This window comes from Paroedura picta, chromosome 7 (assembly GCF_049243985.1).
Source record: "Paroedura picta isolate Pp20150507F chromosome 7, Ppicta_v3.0, whole genome shotgun sequence".
Lineage (NCBI taxonomy): Eukaryota > Metazoa > Chordata > Lepidosauria > Squamata > Gekkonidae > Paroedura > Paroedura picta.
This window is the reverse complement of record NC_135375.1, coordinates 103,950,216-103,971,258: the sequence shown is the minus strand read 5'-3', so window position 1 is coordinate 103,971,258 and position 21,043 is coordinate 103,950,216. Positions and strand designations below refer to the sequence as shown.

The 21,043-nt window shown below is 47.4% G+C and overlaps 1 protein-coding gene across 2 annotated transcripts in view; it reads right to left on the bottom strand.

Moving 5' to 3' along the window:
- Positions 1–1,540: 1,540 nt before the first annotated feature.
- Positions 1,541–21,043, bottom strand: part of LOC143841502 (atrial natriuretic peptide receptor 2-like) — a 40,295-nt gene continuing 20,792 nt past the window's right edge. The window contains exons 7-12 of one of the 2 annotated variants that reach the window (XM_077345879.1): positions 17,995–18,197; positions 16,097–16,210; positions 11,088–11,226; positions 10,719–10,813; positions 10,360–10,489; positions 1,541–5,631 (exon numbers count right to left, since the gene is read on the bottom strand). In XM_077345879.1, the coding sequence (XP_077201994.1) occupies positions 5,606–5,631; positions 10,360–10,489; positions 10,719–10,813; positions 11,088–11,226; positions 16,097–16,210; positions 17,995–18,197 (707 nt within the window). In that variant the 3' untranslated portion in view covers positions 1,541–5,605. Of the gene's footprint in view, positions 5,632–10,359; positions 10,490–10,718; positions 10,814–11,087; positions 11,227–14,326; positions 14,471–16,096; positions 16,211–17,994; positions 18,198–21,043 lie in introns of those variants that run through there. The other variant, XM_077345880.1, reaches the window with a different exon arrangement.

The window sequence follows — 21,043 nt, the reverse complement described above, 5'->3', positions numbered from 1 at the left end:
GAGTGTGCAAAAATTTACCTTCCAAGCAGCCATGAGCTCATAAACGGCTGAAATGCCTGGCAAGGAACTCCCTGCTCCAGCCAGCAAGCAGATTGTGAGCTGATCCGTAGAACGTTGGAGCATCCCTCCTTGGGGCCGACCAGCCTAGCAGGCAGAAGGCACCAGGCAGAAGAGTCCATTGGGGAGGGCAAGCAGAATGCCTCCCCTCAAGCAGAGGGAACCAAGCAGGATTCATTTGCAGGCCTGGATCTGCCCACTGCCTTGCTCAGAAGGCAAATGCATCAGGCCAGCCAAGTCGACAGAAGCCCTTCCTCAGAAGGCCCAAGACACAATCCCTGTGTGTGCTGGAGACACAGGTACAGGAGTTGGGGAGCTTCAGTTTCATTTCCTTCTCCCTTTCAAGGTACTTCTGCTCCTCTGCAGATGGTGAAACTCCCGTAAGGCTGAGCAAAAAGGCACATAAGTGAAAAATCCTTCACAGTGACATGTAATGAAATGAACACTGTCCTCAACCAGAGCCAGGGCTTTCTCAGTCGTCGCCCCCACCTAGTGGAATGAGCTCCCAAGTGATATCAGGGCCCTGCTGGAGCTAAAACAGTTCCACAGGGCCAGCAGAAAGGAGCTTTTCCACCAGGGTTTTGGTCAAGTGAACCAAGTACCAACCAGAGCCCAGAGATCCCTCCCACCATCAGCTACACCCGCAGAATAAAAAACCGAAGCACAGTGCAGAAAAACTGAGTTCAAATGTTCCACTGATGAATGTCAACTTGTAAACAATTATTTGATACAAGTTCCTATTATTAAAAATATTATCTGTTCAATACAAGATGCCTATTTCACTGTGTTGTTCTATGCAAGTTTTCAATTGAAAACCCTGGACCATAAGGGAGGGCAGTATCTAAAACTAAACTAAAAATAGAAACAAATAAATGTCTGACCCTTGACATTTTTTCCAAAAATCAGATTGTTGCAGATTATGTGGAAAGTGGAAACGCATGTGTGAGAATCTGATTCTCGCTGATGGCTGCCATGCCAGAGGCCACCCGAGGAATGGACACGGTGGTGGCTGACCAGGCCTGGCACTGAGTCCTGCTCACTCCTCCTCCTCCTCCATCACCTGCATGGCTGCCTCCACCCCTATCACCTCTGCCCTGCCACCATCCCTCTTCCGTGACCAACCCCACCACCAGGAGTGCAGGTGCAGGAGGAATGGGCATTTAAGGCAAACATGGAGGCAGAGAAAGCGGGGCCGTTTTCTGCCTCCTTGCATCTTATGCCACACTCAGGGAGGGGGCAGGATGGATGGACTTCACGTCCATGACTATTTCCATCTCACTCCTCCCCTGGGTGTGGCATAAGATGTGTTTCCACATTAAAAATGCAGCCATGCACAAAGATTAAAAAGGAGTACATGTCCTGTGATGCTGCCACTGACAAGAGCACCCTCCCTCAAAAATCCTGCATATTTGGTACGTAGGGAAGAAAATAAATGGCTTCCACTGCTTTGAAATAATATAACAACTTTATTTTCATAGCCAGCCCTTCCAGGATGGCTCAGGGGAAATGCAGAATAAAAGCAGCGGTGCAGAAGAACCAGGACCAAAGCGATATCAGGACCTGTGAACTGACTGCCAAGAACACCAGGAGTGAGTGGAGTGTGCAGAAATGCCCCGTCTTGCTCTGCAGACAAATGTGCCAGAAGGGCTCATTCAGAAACCCCCAGAAAGAAGCACAGGGGTGGGATGGAGAGACCAGCACACAAATTCGGAGTGTTTCAGGTGCATTTCCTGCCCCTCCAAAACATTTTACACCTGAGCAGAAGGCGAAATGGATGTTCCACCAGATGATTAAATGACAAGGAGGGAATACTACAATTCCCATAAGGCTGAGAGAAAATGCATACGCATGAAAACCTCGACAGCATTAAATAAATTGACAAAGGGCAATTTTAAAATTAAAAAATACAATATTTATGATCACTGTCTGCATAATCAGCTTTTTCTTTGCATATTTTTAGGATCAGCTGTTTCTTGGTAAGCAGAGATGACAGGACTGTGTGGGAGGTGTTACGCATGGCAGGATCCCTGCCTTATGCCTTGGCACACTGTCTTCTATAACCAATGGCACCCCACAATAGTCTAGGCTTAAGCTAAAGCCATGACACTGCTAGGGTCAGCCAAGCCAGGCCAGACTCCATCTTAGAAATCGTGCTCTCTGCCTCAGGTTTGGAAATCCAGGTGCCTCCATGCCCTACTCTCGACCCCCCCCCCCATTGTATTTCTAAGTGAGTGGACTGGCTTCTTCCTGTTTGCCTAAGGGCTCCTAGGAAAATCCTTTGTATTGCAACATTTTTCACACTTGGCCCCTCTGCCAGGGGATATTTTCCCCACATCCTGCCAGCTAGACTTGATGGCTCTCTTCCTCAGAGCCATTAATACCTTTATCCAAATCCATTTACGGCCATCACCCCCCCCCCACTTGGCCAGGTATTGTCCTAATCTCTGGGGACCCTGGAAACTTCCAGCACATGCTTACTTGAGCCTTGTCACATAGCTCCCTTCCCAAAATCCTATAAAAACTGTGGCTTCACACAGCCACTCTGAGTGTCTTCCAACCCGGGACCTCCCACGCTGGTTCGTGCTCCTTCCTCTGACCCACCACTCCTCGGACAGGTAACTATCAAGCCTTCCACTCTTCCTCCCCCTTCTCTATATGTCTGCTTGTATGTGTGTTAGCTATTTGTGTGTACTTTTGTTATTTTCCTTTCAATAAAAGCTTATATTAACATTTTACCATTTAAATCTGTGTTTGCCTTGAGTTCCTACAGGTGGAATAACCCTCGTATACAAAGGTAACGATCCGATAACGCTAAGTTACCCCCCTCTCGCAGCATTTGAGCTAATATTCCCCACAAGCTCAAAGATACGTGTTTTAGGACACGTGTCCAGCAATTTGGGTAACAGATTATGGTGGATCTCGCGGGCAATTGCCCCAGGCTTACTCGGGAGTAAAGTGGACGCACGGCACTCTCCAGTAACCCGGACGTAAGGGGAAAAGCCCGTTTGAACTCTTGGCATAAGTGTGTGAATGTGCTCTTGGAAGTGTGCTTTCTAAAAGGGTTGGCCTCTCTCTCTCTTTTCTACCCTTTTGCTATTGTTTTGCTCCTGCTGGAGATTAGTTTCCTTTAAGGCTAGGAACACCGAAGCAAGGTTTTCTTAGGCTTAGACGGGCGGGTGGACGACACGCACCCAACAACTAGGGATTAGCCAAGCGTAGGAAGGCGTTAGGCAAAATTCCTCTTAGCTGTAGGAAGGACCAGGAAAATCCCCCTACTGCTAAAATCTGTGCAAGCAGAGTCGCTCTCTGTAGCACAAAATTGCCCTGCGGCCGCAGGAGTTGGAGTTTCGAGTGTCGGGAGTGGCACGAGAACTCAAGCGGGCTTTGCGAAGCTCAGATGATCCAGGTTTTGGTAATTTTCCCCGTGTTCAGGAAAGCCAGGGCGATCCTAACCGAATAAATTAGCCGGTACCCTCAGGTTTTCTTGGTAGTTTTGTCCCTGAATCGAGAGAGCCCCGGCCATCTCGGTATAAAATAAGAAAACTAGCCAAACCCCGTAAGGACGTGCCTTGACGGGAGCCCTTCCCCCTTTTCCCCTTGCCGCTTTGAAGGATATAGAAGCCGCAAGAAAATCCCCCAGTGATCTCTTCCCTAAAAATACCTTCAGGTTTTCGGTGGTTTTCCCGAGGATCAAGTGCGCTCCGGCAACCTTGATTGGAAAAATCAGCCATCTGCTTGGTTTTTTTGGTAGTTTTTGCCCTGAACTGAGAAGAGCCCCGGCCATTCTCAGCCAAAAACAAACTAGCCACACCCGCAAGAGGTTAAACTCCACGGGATCCTTTTCCCTCTCTCCCCTGCTGTTCAAGAGACGAGCAGCGGCTGCCCCTAAACTCATCCCCTCTGTGCTTGCTTGCCCAGCGACAAGAAGCCAGAAAACCAAGCCCCGTCCCCTTTAAGATCTTGGAAATTAATAGGAAGAAATGGCATCCAGATTCAATTTGACTAGCCTGATTGCCCGTAAGGAACCGGCAGACAGATTGACACTCTGGGTGACCAAGAAGGGCGGCCGGAACCCCTGGCGCCCAGGAGCTTTTAAAAGCTCTAACCCCCTGGAAACCCTTACCGAGGCTTTCCAAGAATGGTGTAACACCAGGAAGCTCGGGGGTGGCAGTAAGGACTCTTATGCCACTTGGGGTATGTTTGTTGCCCTTCAGGACAGTGTAGCCCAGATTGCTGAGCTGCAACATGCCCTAGAGGAGAAGGACGCCCTGCTGAAGGAGCAGGTAGCTCAGATGGAACAGCGTGAAGCTCATATCATCCACCTCTCCGACGAGATGGAGGACATGAGGACTGAGCGCTTGAGTGCACGGGTGGAGAAGGCTCATCACCTTCAGACCATCCAGGAACTAGAAAGTCAGCTCCAAGCCACAAGGCAAAGATCTGAGATAGCAGAGGCTCGCATTCTTGAGCTAGAAGCAGAGGTAGTTAAGATCAAGGGAGCTGCACAGTTCCTAGTGGAGAACAATGTGGCCAAGCATGCTCAAGTAAGCCATGAGGCATGCCATAGAAAAATGCAGCAACTTGAAAAGCAATTAGAGCTCCAAAGGGCTCTAGTTGCCACAATCCATACAGAGACTCTTCCCCTTCTACCTTCTGAGCCTCTGCCAGAAGAAATAACCCCCAAAATGTTCATAGAACCCCGAGGGGAAAATTCAGTTCCCTTCCACCCAGTTCTAGTTACAACCCCTGCAGATAGAACTGAGAGGCAGGAAATCCAGAAACAGCTCCCCATTGCAGGCCAGCTTAGAGAATCAGGTTCTCTTGAATTTCCCACTAACCAGGACTCCAAAAATTTAAACATTCAGGCAAACAGTGGTCTCCACTCTCAGTACAGGATCAAGAGGGAGAACCGCTTTAATCAGAATCACCCCAATTCTAATAGGAATAGAGACAATCGCTCCCTGCAGCCACCTAATGGCTGGAGCAAACAAAAGCCAGGAGAAAGGAGTAAGCCACAAAATGGTTTCCCTCCAAATAATTTTCCCCGAAATACTCTCAAACCTAAATACTTCCAGAATAGAAATTCTGCCCATCAGCAGCGCAATAAAATAATCAGTAACAGGACTTTTCTATGGCGGGAACTTAGAAATACTGGAGCAGATATGTCCCAGTATCATGACCAACCAACATCTGTACTCATGTTTGGTTTTGTAAAGGCCATTAGAGAGAAAAGGAACAGAGACAGATGTGAGCTACAGAAAACTAGCCCCATAGAAATTTCTTCTCAATCCCCTAAGGACTGGCAGAAGGAAATAGAGAAATTTAAAACTCTTACCCAAGAACAAGATTTAGAAATTAAGGATCTTAATGAGAAAAACAAGGAATTCCAGGGTGAACTTTTAAAAGTAAAAGCACATTTGCAAAATATACTGGATTTCCAAAGCCACACAGATAGTAAATTGAAAAGAAAATACAGTAGACCCAGTAACCCAGCTTCACCTCTTGTCTTTAAAGAAGAGGAAATGTCCTCAGTTCCCCCATCACAGAGTCAGGAAGTAAATCTTGCCTCTGAACCTGTACAGAGTTCCAAAATCCAAGTTGACAACAATTGTTTTAACAGGGAAGAATTTGTTGCAAGGCTCTTAGCTTCCCTAAAGTTAACAGATTTCCAATTATTTTCTCAACTTCCACAAATAGTTCCAGTGCCACTGAGTTAATTTAACATGTGTGCTTCCATTTTTACTTTTTAAATTTTCAAATTTTAAATTTGGCTGCAATTGGTAGAGCCTCCAGCTATAGTTGCAGTCACACTGAAACAGCCACTATTTTGCAATCTTGAAACAGACTCTCTTTGTCTAACTGCCTTCCTAGGCACTCAGCCCCATGACTCATGCCTTGCTCTCCCCCATCCAGGCAACTAATCCACATAACAAAGGACTGAAAGTATTCTTTCTTCCCAAATCAGGAAGAAGATTTGTTTCTTTAAAGACCTCAGAGAGAATCTAAGGGGGGGAGAGTACAGTAAAATAGTTCTGTTCTAAAATATGTTTTATTTTAGTTTTTATTTTAAGACAATTTTGGCTGCTTTTAGTATTTGAGATATTTTCTCTTTGAGAAAAGGCATTCCCTCCATAGCTTTTCCTTCCCTCTGACATTTTTACTTCCTATTTCAAATTTTAATTGGAAGTTAACACTTTTTTTCTTTTTTCATAAGATCATTTTGTTTAAAAATCTGTTTTTGCAATTTTGATTTTGTTTTGAATATGTTTAGAAAGCTTCATGCAGACCTTTCATTTGGGTACTCAGGCTTCCACTCAGCCTGACTCCCATGAAAAGGCACTCTGTGTATGTACAGAGGAACAGTCTTTCCTCCTTAAGAACACAATTCTTTTGACACACTATTGTGTAATGGGACTCTGACTTCATCTTCATGTTCCTCTCATTCATTCTTTCCCACTCATATTCTCAGCAGTACTCCAATGTAACTTTTAAAAGAAGCAATTGACATCTAATCAGCCTGGCCTACCAGCAGGCAGATCTCAATCTGAAAAACAAGTTTCTATACCTCAACCTTTAAATTTTCTTTAAGGTTATTTGTTTTATTCATTTTTATAAGAAAACTTTGCTTTTAGATTTGTGCTTATGTGCTCTAACTTTTTAGATTGTTTATGTCAATCCACAATATTTTGCAAATTCTTTTATCATGTTTTTGAGTCCTCTTTTAATTAGGAGTCCTCTCTTGTGCTCTTTATTGCAAGATCTTTATAGATCACAATCCAAGTTTTGCTTTTTGAAGCTTTCTTTTTGTGTTTTGATTTATCTTATGTTCCTTAGAGAGAAAAATCTGTAATGTTTTCTGCTTATGCTTTTAACCTATTGCATATCAGAGCTTCTATTTCTTGTTGTGCTTATTAACTGGGAAGCAATTGACCAGATTCTATCTAGCAATTCTTCTTTTTTTCCCCCTCATATATATATTTGTATTTGAGCTGCTAATCTATTCATTCATAGACCATTTGCAATGTGTTTGCAGGAACCTTTAACTTTGGTTCTTTGATTCTTTTTCTGAATGCTTCTTTTTACACAACAGTGCAGAAGGTCAGTAGACCTAGTCTCCTTCTTACAGGACTTGAAGGACTTTCTCTCCTCTTGTGTATTTCTACAAAGCATCTTGCTTCAGTCACCCATAGTAATCTATCAGTTTTCTCTCAAATTCCCAAACTCACCAGGAGTTTGGCAACCTCCTTCCTTTGTTGTATGATTGCACTCTAATCTCCATCTCCCTCCCTGGAGATGGCATCTAGCTCCTCTTAAATTCTATTTTCAGTCTCTGTAAGGTCATGGTGGGCACCCACCACAGTAGATCTTTTTGACAGTCACTTATGGGGGCCCCCCTCTGCTCCAATCTTTCATTTTGAGTTCATTGTCTTCAAAGCTCTAAATTTTGAGTATTTTTCCTAATCTGCATATCCATCAGGCTGGGTGCCTCCTTGAGCCCAGCCTCAGCAGACTTTGCAGCCTCACTCTTTGCAGCTGCACACACTTCTCCATTAAACGTTTGTCTAGCTTCATCCTTCTCTCTCAGTTGGGTGTCTCCCCTTTGAGCTCTTCAGCTCCACTGTGCTGTTGATGCCCTGGGCCACTCAAACATTCTTGCAACCCACATCTGCCAAGCCTGCCCTAGTGAGGCTCCAGGCTTGTGCATCACAAACCTCAGATTGCCAGGCCAGTTCCTGATGGTCCTGCCTGTGTGCTCTTCACCTGTATCCTGCTCGCCAACCTCCAGACCTGACCTGATCAAGATGACAGCGATCCTCTGCCTGCGTTTGCTATGGATGTGTCCTGTGGTCATGACCTGCTGCTCTGCGCTTTCTGCCCCAGCCTACTTGCTGGTGAACTACTGATGCTTGCTGTTTACCCCAGCTCCTGCTGTATGAAGCCTTGCTGCCCAGCCAGCCTGCTGCTTCTTCTATGTGCAATCTCTGACCCTGCATACCAGCTGACGCTCTGGATTAGTGCCTTCACTGCCTCTTCCCCTGCCATTTCAGTCACGAGGGGGGGAAGAAGATCAACTTGCAAGCTAACCCGGACCTGCACACATATCCAGCTATTTGCTTGTTGCCACAACCTCTTGCCAGTGGCTCTCTCATAAAATGGATCCTCACCAAAGTTGCTTTTTACCCACATGGAGGAACCTCCTTTACCATTCTATGTGTTTGCAAACATCACCCAGCAATGTCTTTTATATATATGCATATATATATCAACATCTTCAACTGCTGAACCAGTCGCTCATCTTCATCAATCCTCATGTTCAACTATTCAAGGAATCTCCAGCTTCACTCCCACCTTTACCAATGGGACAAGGGGGGGAGGAAGTTTTTCAAACTGTATTGTCTGTATTCCAAATTGTATTGTGCCCTGTATTTCAACTCACTGTCTATTGTATTGTGCCTGTACCAGTTTTAAATATGTATATAAGTTTTGCTAAATTGCTTAGCTTTACCTTGTTCTTATTGCATTGCTTATTAGAAGCCATTGCTTAGTTCATTGTCTAACTTTTTAGTTTCTACCACTTTCTGCTTGCTTCATAGTAATTGCTTGATATTCATTGCCAGCATTTTTAGGATTGCCTAGTGCTCGCATTCTAAAATATTGCTCAGGTACTGCCCACAGTTTCCTGCCTGCATAGAATTTGGTTTTCACTGCATTTGCTTTTTGTCTATTGTTTACTAGATTGCCTTGTTCAACGTATTAGTTTGCATTGGTTCATTGCTTTATTCATATGGTGGAGACCTCACGCTTAGCTAGTTCATAGTTCATGTGTGTTACATTTAGTTTTGAGTGGTTGTGGTAAAGAGGAACGGCAACTTCACAGCTTTCTTTAAGTCACCTAAACCCCTCCTAAATGTGTTTTGTTTTTAATTTGGCTTAAGTTTTTGTAGTGGCAGAAGATGGCCCCACTTTTCTCTCTGAATTTCTAGTCTGAATTTCAATCTTTGCCGCCACTAACGCATTATACATTGGTCTGTAGTGAATAAATTGGACATATAATTCACTACAGAAGGGGGGGAATGTTACGCATGGCAGGATCCCTGCCTTATGCCTTGGCACACTGTCTTCTATAACCAATGGCACCCCACAATAGTCTAGGCTTAAGCTAAAGCCATGACACTGCTAGGGTCAGCCAAGCCAGGCCAGACTCCATCTTAGAAATCGTGCTCTCTGCCTCAGGTTTGGAAATCCAGGTGCCTCCATGCCCTACTCTCGACCCCCCCCCCCATTGTATTTCTAAGTGAGTGGACTGGCTTCTTCCTGTTTGCCTAAGGGCTCCTAGGAAAATCCTTTGTATTGCAACATTTTTCACACTTGGCCCCTCTGCCAGGGGATATTTTCCCCACATCCTGCCAGCTAGACTTGATGGCTCTCTTCCTCAGAGCCATTAATACCTTTATCCAAATCCATTTACGGCCATCACCCCCCCCCCACTTGGCCAGGTATTGTCCTAATCTCTGGGGACCCTGGAAACTTCCAGCACATGCTTACTTGAGCCTTGTCACATAGCTCCCTTCCCAAAATCCTATAAAAACTGTGGCTTCACACAGCCACTCTGAGTGTCTTCCAACCCGGGACCTCCCACGCTGGTTCGTGCTCCTTCCTCTGACCCACCACTCCTCGGACAGGTAACTATCAAGCCTTCCACTCTTCCTCCCCCTTCTCTATATGTCTGCTTGTATGTGTGTTAGCTATTTGTGTGTACTTTTGTTATTTTCCTTTCAATAAAAGCTTATATTAACATTTTACCATTTAAATCTGTGTTTGCCTTGAGTTCCTACAGGTGGAATAACCCTCGTATACAAAGGTAACGATCCGATAACGCTAAGTTACCCCCCTCTCGCAGCATTTGAGCTAATATTCCCCACAAGCTCAAAGATACGTGTTTTAGGACACGTGTCCAGCAATTTGGGTAACAGAGGGGGAAACCTAGACTCCCCACTGGGTGTGTGAGGCGAAGATGCAGGTATGCAGTACTGACCACACTGTTTGAATATGCAAAGACTTACCCAAAGGAAAGGGGTCAGTGGCTCATGAACAGCCCAACTAAAGGCTCAGCTCTGTGGCCACAACCAGGGAGCAGAACAGGAGGCCCCCTGGCAGGTGTGTGTGTCCGAACTTGGGGCCACCCTGCCTAGCAGAGAGGAGCCACTGCCGGAGGCAGCAGAGTGGGAGTGAAAGGGCTGAGGAATGGCCAGCATGGCCTGTCCCATGAGAACAGGTCCCTTAACCCCTCAACACACTCACCGCTGCTACAGGAGGGGTAATCCATGCTGAAGACACAGGGTGGGTCATCAAGAGGAGGGGCGCCCTGCTTCCAGTGGATGGGCCCCAGCCACACAATTTGCTTCATTGTTCCCACGTAACGACCCACCACCTGTGGGAAGATGAGGCCAGATTCTGATTACTGATCTAGGTGGTACTTTTCTTCATATGTCATCGAACTCGCCAGGATCCCATACAAATATAAAAGATTGGAAGCTCAGATGATTCACCTTCCACCATTTCCAAGACCCCCAGTGCCACTGAGCGCTTCTGAGGGCCCCCAAACCAATGCTGAGAACCAGTGGATGGCCATGCCATCCCCCCCACTCACAAACACACACCTGGTACTGTCCACTCTGCATGTCTGCCATGCTCCACAGGTCAAAATCTGCTTCTCTCTCATTGAATTCATCGATGCTCACCGTTCCAGTGACACCTGGAAGGGTAAGGCCCCTGGCATCAGCTGCCACCCATAAATAATGGGTGAAATTCCCTGCTATGCAGGCTCGGGGTGGTAGGGCTCCTCTCTACAGCTAGACCCCCCCTTTCCCCCTCCCCCTCCTCCTCCCACCTGCTTCTTCTTGGCCTGATGCCTCTCAACCCAAGACATCCACTTTATACCTCCCAGGTGCCCCTTCCCACAATTTCTCTGCAGCCTCCCTATCCTCCACCCCTGTGCCACTCTTGCCCCTCCCAACACTATCTGATACCCTGGATTTCCAGGCTCCTCATTTTCTCCAGGATCAGGCTAGTATTCCGCTTGGATCCACCTTCATGCAGCGTCTCAATGAGTGCCCTGATGTATAACAGCAGCCCATCATGGAAGCAGCCGGCCACCAGGTTCTTGTACTAGAGTGAATCAGAGAGAGTGGAGCGTTAAGGAATCAGTTTGGTGTAGTGGTTAGGAGTGCGGACTTCTAATCTGGCATGCCGGGTTCGATTCTGCGCTTGTTGGTATAATGTACCAAGTGACAGCTAACAGCGTGAAGTTGATCAAACTGATCTAACTGACAGGTACTGATCATGTGAGAAGTGTCAGGTGCACAGGAATGACACAGCACAAATGCTTCTATTGGCTGGATAGAAAGCTGATGCAATACTAGAGAAGGTTGCATGTACATAGGTTGTGTATATAAGGAGTGATGGGGAAGCTGTCTCTGTCTCTCTGAAATGCCATTGTGCGCGCAGCACTCTGCTGGATAACATGTAAATATTCTGTACATAAAAGGTTAAGAAACCTACAAACCTGTGTTGCTTGTGTTCATCTGTCACATCGAAGTGACAAACCACTACAACGGCTTCCGCTTAACAGCAACGCCAACAGGGCTATGGGCCCAGAGGTTGCAGTGGTTGCAGTGGTGAGTTTGTGGCAGTGGTGTTATCCTGAGTGCTTGGATGTCTGCTGAGGAGAAGCAGTTATCTGCCGGTGCTGAAGGTACGGAGGCAGGCGGGAAGAGAGACGTGTTGATGAGTTCTCCAGCTGCGATGACGAGCACAGCTGCTATCCCCGTGGAGAAGCTCAACTCGGAAAACTACAATGTGTGGGCGCTGCGGATGAAGCATTATCTAACCAGAGAAGGGCTCTGGAGGTATGTGGAGAATCCCCCTCCCAAACCGAGTTCACAGGAAGAGGTGGCTGATAAGAGGGCTCTTGCTACAATTGTGTTAGCTGTGAATGATCAACAATTGCTGCATATCTACAATGCTGACTCTGCGAGCGAGGCATGGACTGCTCTGAGCAATGTTTATCTCCAGGACTCGGCCGGTACGCTGATATCTCTGTCAAGGAGGTTGTATAGAACTCAGATGCTGCCAGGTCAGTCTGTGAGATCACATATTGATGCTCTGGGTGAGTGCTTTCGTAATTTGGAGCTTAGAGGAAAAGATACCTCGAAATTGGATCGCATTTTCATTCTGCTTTCATCTCTGTTACCTGAGTTTGAACCAGTCGTTTCCAGCCTGGAAGGCTATGAAGCACGTGATTTGGAATGGAGCCAAGTCACTGGGCGACTACAAGATTTTGAGTCCAGGCAAGTTGCCAAGGGAGTCTTATCTGTGTCTGGGCATATGGCCAAAGGAAAATCGGCTTCGTCTGTGGAATGTAAAGAATATTCCGGCTCCCAGGTGGCTGCTGTCTGTGTTAAACCAAGCAACTTCCAAAAGCAGGAGAAGGTGTTTGGGAGAGTGAGAAAGTGCTGGATTTGTCAGTCAATGGGACACATTGCTCGTTTCTGTTCAAAAGCAAATTCCCAATCGGTGAAGGATGTTACAAATAGTGCCCAAAGGATAATGGGTACTGCTACGATCAAGCTCGTGAACACAGCATTACCCTCAGGAGGGGACTGGGTAATCGACAGCGGAGCTACAGGGATCTTCTGCAATGACCAGAGGCTGCTGACAGACATTCAGACATCTCAGCTAAAGGAAGTGCGGCTGGCTGATGGGCAAACAACAGAAGTTGTCTGTATGGGTTCACTATATCTCCCACACCTTAATTGTACTTTTAAGAATGTAATGTGTGTTCCCTCACTTCGTTCTAATCTCCTAAGTGTGTCTGTCTTAACAAGTGAAATGTTTAATGTCATATTCACTAATAAGGGGTGTTCAATTTGGAAAGAAGGAAAGGAGTTGGTGCAGGGGTGTTTGTCTGATGGTGTGTATCTGTTGAAGGAGACTTCAGAAAGTGCACAGGTTGTTGATAACACTCCCATTCACAATAATTGTATACATTTATTGCACCGAAGGGCTGGGCATATAGGATACTCAGCATTGAAAAAAACCTTAGATATTCTTGGGGTTGGTGACATCTCGGAGTGTACAAATTATTTGGATTGCCAGGTGTGTAAGGAAGTAAAAGCCAAGGCGTATCCAGTGGCTAAAAGAAGCACAAGAGTAACACATAGACCTCTTGAGCTAATACACATGGATCTTATGGGAAAGATGCCATCTAGTGTCTCAGGACGGCAGTACATGCTTTGTATAGTGGACGATTATAGCAGGTTCTGCTGGACACTAACTATGAGGCACAAGTCAGACACATTCAAGCTATTTAAAACCTGGTGTCTTAAAACACAAAAGCAGTTGGGGTGTCAACTGTCCTCCATACAAACAGATTTTGGGGGTGAGTTTATTTCTCATGATTTTGAGCAGTGGCTGGAGAAAAATGGCATCAGCCATAGGATAGCAAATCCTGGGTGTCCCAGTGAAAATGGAGTGGCTGAAAGACATATAGGCAGCCTGCAGACAGTCATGTGGTGTATGTTAAAAGACACAAGGTCGTCTACGTGTCTGTGGGCAGAGGCTGTCAGTGCGGCCTGTTATGTATGTAACCGTGTGTGGTCGAGTTCTGTTAATCACATTCCATACTTCCTATTGTATGGAAAACTGCCTAAGCTGAACTACTTGCGAGTGTTTGGGTCTGGGGCTTGGGTGTCCATTCCCAAAGCAAAGAGAACTAAGGCAGGGCCACGGTCAAAGTTTCTGAAATTCATTGGCTATCAGTCTGGAATGAAGGCATATCGTTTTCAAGAGGAACAAACTGGAGTGAGGTTCAGCCGTTCTGCTTCATTCAATGAGCAGAATAACTGGTCTCACATACAGAGTCCTGAAATGGCTATGCTGCCAGTTACTCCAGATGCTGGTGAAACAAATCACAATGACCAGGGAGGTCAAATGCCTGTTCCATCTCAGCAGATGCAGGCAAGCTCAGAGACTAAGCCAAGTGTCAGAGCAACTCTTAGAAAGACTGCAGGGGTTCCACCAAACCGCTTGCAGTATGAGACTCTGGGAACTCCAGTGATAAACTTTGTTGGCACACAGGAGCCAGAGAGTTTCAAGGAAATTCTGAGTTTTGCAGAACCAGAAAGGGGCGCCTGGCTAGGAGCCATGCAGGCGGAATTTGACTCACTGGTAAACAACGAAGTATTCACAGAGGCAGAGTTACCTGAAGGAAAAAGCCTATATCTTGTAAATGGGTTTATCGTCTGAAGCAAAAGGCAGACGGTTCTTCACAGGCAAAAGCTAGGCTTGTGGCAAGAGGTTTTTCACAAAAATTGCAGAACTGATGAGAATGTATCTGATGTATTCACAAAGCCTGTATGTATAAACAAACATGAACTGTTTAGTAACATGTTAGGACTTCACTCTGTTATCTGAGGAGGGGTGTTGGTATAATGTACCAAGTGACAGCTAACAGCGTGAAGTTGATCAAACTGATCTAACTGACAGGTACTGATCATGTGAGAAGTGTCAGGTGCACAGGAATGACACAGCACAAATGCTTCTATTGGCTGGATAGAAAGCTGATGCAATACTAGAGAAGGTTGCATGTACATAGGTTGTGTATATAAGGAGTGATGGGGAAGCTGTCTCTGTCTCTCTGAAATGCCATTGTGCGCGCAGCACTCTGCTGGATAACATGTAAATATTCTGTACATAAAAGGTTAAGAAACCTACAAACCTGTGTTGCTTGTGTTCATCTGTCACATCGAAGTGACAAACCACTACAACGGCTTCCGCTTAACAGCAACGCCAACAGCGCTCCCCCACATGCAACCATCTGGGTGACCTTGGGCTTGCCACAGTACTGATAAAACTGTTCTGACCGGGCAGTGATATCAGGGCTCTCTCAGCCTCACCCACCCCACAGGGTGTCTGTTGTGGGGAGAGGAATGGGAAGGCGACTGTAAGCCGCTTTGAGCCTCCTTCAGGTAGGGAAAAGCGGCATATAAGAACCAACCTTCTTCTTCTTCTTCTTCTTCTTCCATCCCTGTCACACAGTTCCCCTGTCCTTTAGGTAGCCACTTTAGGTGGTCTTGGAGGGCACCACCGGGGAACCTTCTAGAAACAGCTCTGGTGGGGGATCCATACGAAGAGTCAGCTGGGGACCAGTGGAGGTGTGTTTCCCCCACCAGCAGCTTCTCTCTCAGAGGCTGGGAATCCAGAGTCCTACCTTGGTCCAAGGTGATCTGGCACCAGCTCTGCTTCAGGCCAGCTCAGCTATGGCAGACCACCTAAGAGACGAGGCCTGGGAATCTTCAGGGCTGCTTCCCTGTAGGTAGTCTATACCTTTTCCACTAATGTGCTAGAAAACACACAAGACAATCCCCCCCCCCCGACTCTATTATATGGGGCAGGGTCAGTGACAACAACCGATAAAAGAGATAAAGGATAGTCCAGATCCGGGTTACCCAAAGCAATGCTGCATCACACCATGAAGTTAGGGCAACATGTGGTGGGAAGGAAAAAGGAATCTGAGGTAATGGAAGAGAGGACAAAACTCAGCCCCATGGCCAGTCTCTGAAAGTGCGGGGCCTGTAGCATGTGCCACCATGGTTAAACCAGTACTGAGTTGCAGGACAGTAATCAGGGAAGCCAGGTGGAAAGGAGCTACAGAGGCTGCCCAGAAGAGAGAACCACTGAGAAGGCCATTGCAACACCCTACCTTGAGTGAATAAAGGCTAAGGGAGCCTCTTGACCTGGCCTTAGCAAGTCCACCTTAGGTGACCAGCCTGCAGAGGGAAGCCACGGCTGCCCCCTCTCACTCCCGACCTGGGGAATCTCCTGTGGCTGTTTCTTCTTCATGGTAGGAGACTCCCCAGGCCGAGGTGAGAAGGGAGTTTTGCCCCTATCTCATCTCTCTTCTCCCAAAGGCCCATGTGCTCAATCCCAGAATAACACAGAGCAGAGAATGAAAGCAGGAAGGGGTATGTGGATTTACCAGGGAGTCATTGAGAGACACACCAAAGTCCCTCTGGGCACGCAGGATCAGCTCACTTTGGAAGCGCTGGTATTCGGGGGTTTGGGGCTGATGGAAAGTGATGATCAGCACCGTCTGCAATAAAGAGAAAAGGGCAGGGAAGCAATCAGTGGCTAAGAACTAGGCAGGAGACAAAAATCACTTCAGGAAGGTGGGGGGCTTCAAAGAAGACATAAAGAGAGCCCAGCAGGATCAGGCAATTGGTTAATCATCCAGCATCCAGTCTCACAACCAGTTGCCCTGAATGCCCAACCAGTTGCCCTGAATGCAGAAACCGAAGAGAGCACAGAGAACTTCCCCAATGTTGCCCCCTCGCCCTTGTATTCAAAGATATACTGCCTCTGGATGTGGAGGTTCCCCTTTTCCTGGTTAATACCTATTCTTGACCTCTGATCTCAGAATTTGTCTCACCCCCTTTAAAGCCGCCCCTGCTGAGCCCTGTGCTTGACTCTGCCTCAGTAGCCCCACAACCGAGTCCTGCTGCCCCTCTTCCTCCCCCACACCAGCTATACCGATGTTGCTTGCTCTCTGCCCTCAGAACCAACTTCCCTCTCTGACTTTAATTCCCTTCTCAAATCCTGCCTCTGCTCATTTGTCCCTGAACCACATAAGCAGTTCCTTCCCAGCTCTGAAAAGGAATTTCTGTCTCACACAAATAAACACCCACAGCCTTCCTCCTCAGCCCTGACCCACAGTGGTGTGGGCCTAGCCAGGGCTGTGCCTGACATGGAGGAAGACCAGCATCCTGCACCAAGATGGATCCCCTTTCGGGTCTCAAGCCAGAAGGTTTTGATGACTCTCACTTGCAACACACCAGCAGTTTTGCCAGGCTGGGGTTCTGCTGGGGCTGGCCCAAAAGGTCTAGCATCAGCAGCTGGGCAGATAATGGCACACACACAGTTGAGCAAGAAAGCCTGAGGTGATTTTAACTCACAAATGGTGGAGTGTGCACTGCAAACCTTATGCTCAATACATGCAGATATGGCGATCCTTTCTCAATTGCCTCAGATGCCTGATGTTGTCACCCCAACCAGAGCCAATTCCATGTGGGGAGGAGTCAAAGTGGCGTTTTCAACCCAGCCTTCACACTTGCCCCTGCCCCCCCCCCCAATTGCCCTTATTTCCAACTTTTGAAACTGAAGGTGCAAGTGAGGTTTGGGCTCTTGTCTCATGCAGAAATGGAGGGTTTTGACATTCCTCCTACTCTGGGCTTGAAACAGAATAGAGAATGCTTCTCCATCTCTGAAAGCCAGCCACAAACATCCCATCCACTCCAGTTTTCCCAGCTGAAGGCTTTCCCCCACACCCTTGCCACAAGCCCAGCCAAATCCCAAAGAGCCCCATCTGCAGTATGTCCTCCTTGCTCACTCTACAGAAACCCTAAGGCAAACTTTTCTATTTTTGTTTATTTATTTGGTTTCGATCCCATATCTCCCTTAGATTGCAGCAGTTTACAACATAAAATGGAAACAGTCACTAAACAATAAAAAAAAAACCAATGCAACATTCAATAAAACCAACAGATAATCTTCCTCCCCTCCTTAGAATGGAGCTGTTTAGTTGTAGTGGGAGAGTATCTAACGGGGTAGGGGAGTGAAGGAGCAAGATGGAAGAGAAAAGGAAGAAAAATGTAGAGGACAAAAGCCTGACTGTGATGACTCACTCATAAGGGGAAAGACCTCTGCCCATGTACAGAAGCACTGCTGGCCCCATTCTGGCTTCATGTCTTCTGGGAGCCCTGGCTCAGCATACTACACCCTTCCTGGGTCTCCCCAAATCCCACCACAACACATCCAAGGGTAGGGAGTACATCTTGCTGAGATTCCTACCCCTTCCCATCCACAGACTTCTGGACTTACCTGGAAGGCTTCTCGGAGGCCTGCTGAATCCGGGCTCTCCTTGCTCTGCCAGGGCTTGGCTGCCTCGCGGTGCCCCACAGCTTCCAGGCTTTCCCCCAAAAGGTCCAGGTAGATGAAGACATAATCGCCATTGGTCATATGCTGAGCTTGTGCCAGGCGCATCATCTGCTGCACCATCTCTGGGGACCCATGGATGTAAGCCACTGAGGAGAAACCACACCGCCCACAGGAGCATGGGTCATATGCAAGCAAGGAATGGAGTCCACGCCAGTGGGCAGGGAAGGGCAAGGTGCCCATCAGCTCTTCATGAAGCACAAGGCTTGACACAAGAGGCTGTTCAAGGAGCTCTGCAATGTCAGGGCAGAGAGGTCCTACCTTTGGCTACTTGTTCCCTCAAGGGAAGGAGGACCTTAATTGCTCTTTAAAAATTTAAAAACATCAGTTTTTAAATACCAATTACTAATTGCACTAGCAGAGGGAGAGGAAAGAAAGGGAAAGAAGGTCCACATTTGGGACGTCACCAGGAACAATGAAATAACTCTCATGAAGCCAAGAAGCAGCAGGAGGCAAACAGAAAAATCAGATAGTCGCTCTGGAAAGCCCTAAGTGTACTGTGTAGGACCATGAAATTAAACAGCTGTAGTTTAAGCCCCAAAATGTCCACACTGGAAAAAGATGGGGGAAGAATGTGGAAAACAAAGGAATGTGATGGGTTGGCAGTAAACCCCTGCAGTTTGTTAGTAAAAATTAAGGTTATTTTCAAACTAAACATCCAGCATGGATAAACAGGGGATGACTGTTTAAGGATGGCACATCATGTTACTGGCAGATCTTCCCTTGGTCTGGCTTGAATTTATTGTTTACCAATATAATTTGGAGATCCAAGTCCAGGCATTAAAAAAGAAAACAACCCCCTTCCTGTGTTCTGACATTCTCTGCAGTAAGTAGGTTCCTTCTGGTTGTTCCAGGGTAAATATCCAGATCGTTCATCTGGATCTATTTTGGATCCTCTGGATCAGAATGCACCTTGTTCTCATGAGAATATTAACAACCTCTGCAAGTACTAGGAAACCTTCCCCTCCCCTCCCTACAGTTTGATGTGCACCCAGGCTTGCTTCCTCCCCCCCCCCTCTCCCTTGCGTTACTCTTCAAGACCTCCCCTTTGCATTCTAGGAGGGGGGGAGGCACAGTAGGGGTGCGATGCCTCAGCCGTCCCGCATGGGGTGCCATGGATGCTGCCATCCTGGCCTTCTTATTGATCTCTTTGGGCTGGCTTCTGCCAAGTGGGCAGTGGCAAGAAGCAGGGCCAGAGCTGGAACTGAAGAGCCAAAGGGCCACAGGCTCCTGCGTGGCTAGACTCACCTCGTCCACGGGCTTGCATGGACTGGAGAGCCTCCTCCAGTTTATTGTCAAGGGCAATTAAGTAGTCGCTGCCCAACAACCCATCGAAATTAAGTTGCAACAATTGGAAATTTTGCTGGAAGTCCTGGGCATGGTGACTGAAGGCATAGACAAAGCGGGAGGTCCAGCCAAAGCGCTTCTGCAGGTGTTCCAGAAAGTCCATAAGTTGAATGTGCCCAGCTGGACCGCTGTACACTGTCGTCGTAAATGCAAAAGATCCCTTGTAGTCACCGGCTGAGAGGAGAGGCAGCCTCCATTCCTGGGCCAAGCCCCTCACCTTGCTATCCGTATAGCTGCAGCCAAGCCCGAGCAGGACATCAGGGTCTTCAGAGGCTTTCAGCTTCATGCTGTTCTCCCATGCCAAATCCAGCGAGCAGTTGCCATCCTTCTCTGACGAGCTGAACACAGGGTGAATGGCCAGGCTGGCATCTCTCAGCTCATTCTCCAGCGCTTCCAGGGTCAGCTGCAAGGTGGGGCCCACCCGTGGCCAGGCCCAGAGGTAATGCACATTGTGCTCAGGCAGGACCACCCCCAAGGTCACTTCAGTCAGGGTGGCCCTGCTGTTGGCAGCCAAGGGGACAGACAGGGCAGCAGAGGGCAGCAGGGCAAGGGCCTGCAACAGCAGCAGCAGCTGTGAGACCATGGGGAGTTTTTAGGTGCAATGTTCACTCCACAGCCCGTCTTCAACTTGGGCGGTGCCTGTGCTCTCTCAGACCAGAGGAATTGCAGAGGATCCACCTGAGTCACTGGAAACAACCCTGAACCACTATCATTAGCAGCACCCTGCAAGTCGTGGATCTAGCACTTCCCAATGCCTCTGAGTTGCTAAAAAAAGAGGAAAAGATTAAGACATTCCCCTCCATTCCCCCAAATTCATCCTCAATTCTCTCTATTACAGCCATGTTTGCAGACACAAGGCCATTACAGCTTTCCGAGACATTATGGGCCAAGGAAGGTATTGCAGTGGGAGGAGATTTGACAATAGAAGGACCAGGAGATATGGATATTTTTGTAATTCTTCTAATCTCCATCCCATTCCCAGGAACACAGGAGAGGAGGGGAGGGTGACTATGACACTGATGTTGTGTAACGCCAGGTCAGTTAAGAACAAGACCTCTATGAGATTATTTTGTGGAGCATGAGATCGACCTAGCGTGCATGACTTAATCCTGGGTGAAAGAAGGCGAAACAGATGCCTTAAGCAATCTTGCCCGACCTGGTTTTCGGCCCTCTGTCAGTCTCGGGCCTCTGGGAGGGGGGAGGGGGTGGCAATATTAGTGCAGGATACTTTCCCCTCTCCCAGCACCATCAATCCTGGAGATAGAGTGTTTTCACCTGAGGTGGGAATCACTTGAGAACCTGGCCACCAGGTTGGTTTACCATAAGCCCAATACACCACCAGCCGGAGGCGGTTACCACCTGGGCTTTGCAGTTTCCCAAACTTCTAGTTTTGGGGGACTTCATCCACAAGATCGCTCCCCAACGTCCTCTCCATCGTCGCCTGAAACTAGCTAAACCAAGGAGCTGAGAGACAGGAATAGGGAACTGAGATGGTTAGAGCGAATATGGAGGAAATCTCATGACGTAGCTGTGAGAACATCACACACTTATGGCTTAGGAGATGGTGGGGAAGATGGCTAAATGAGAG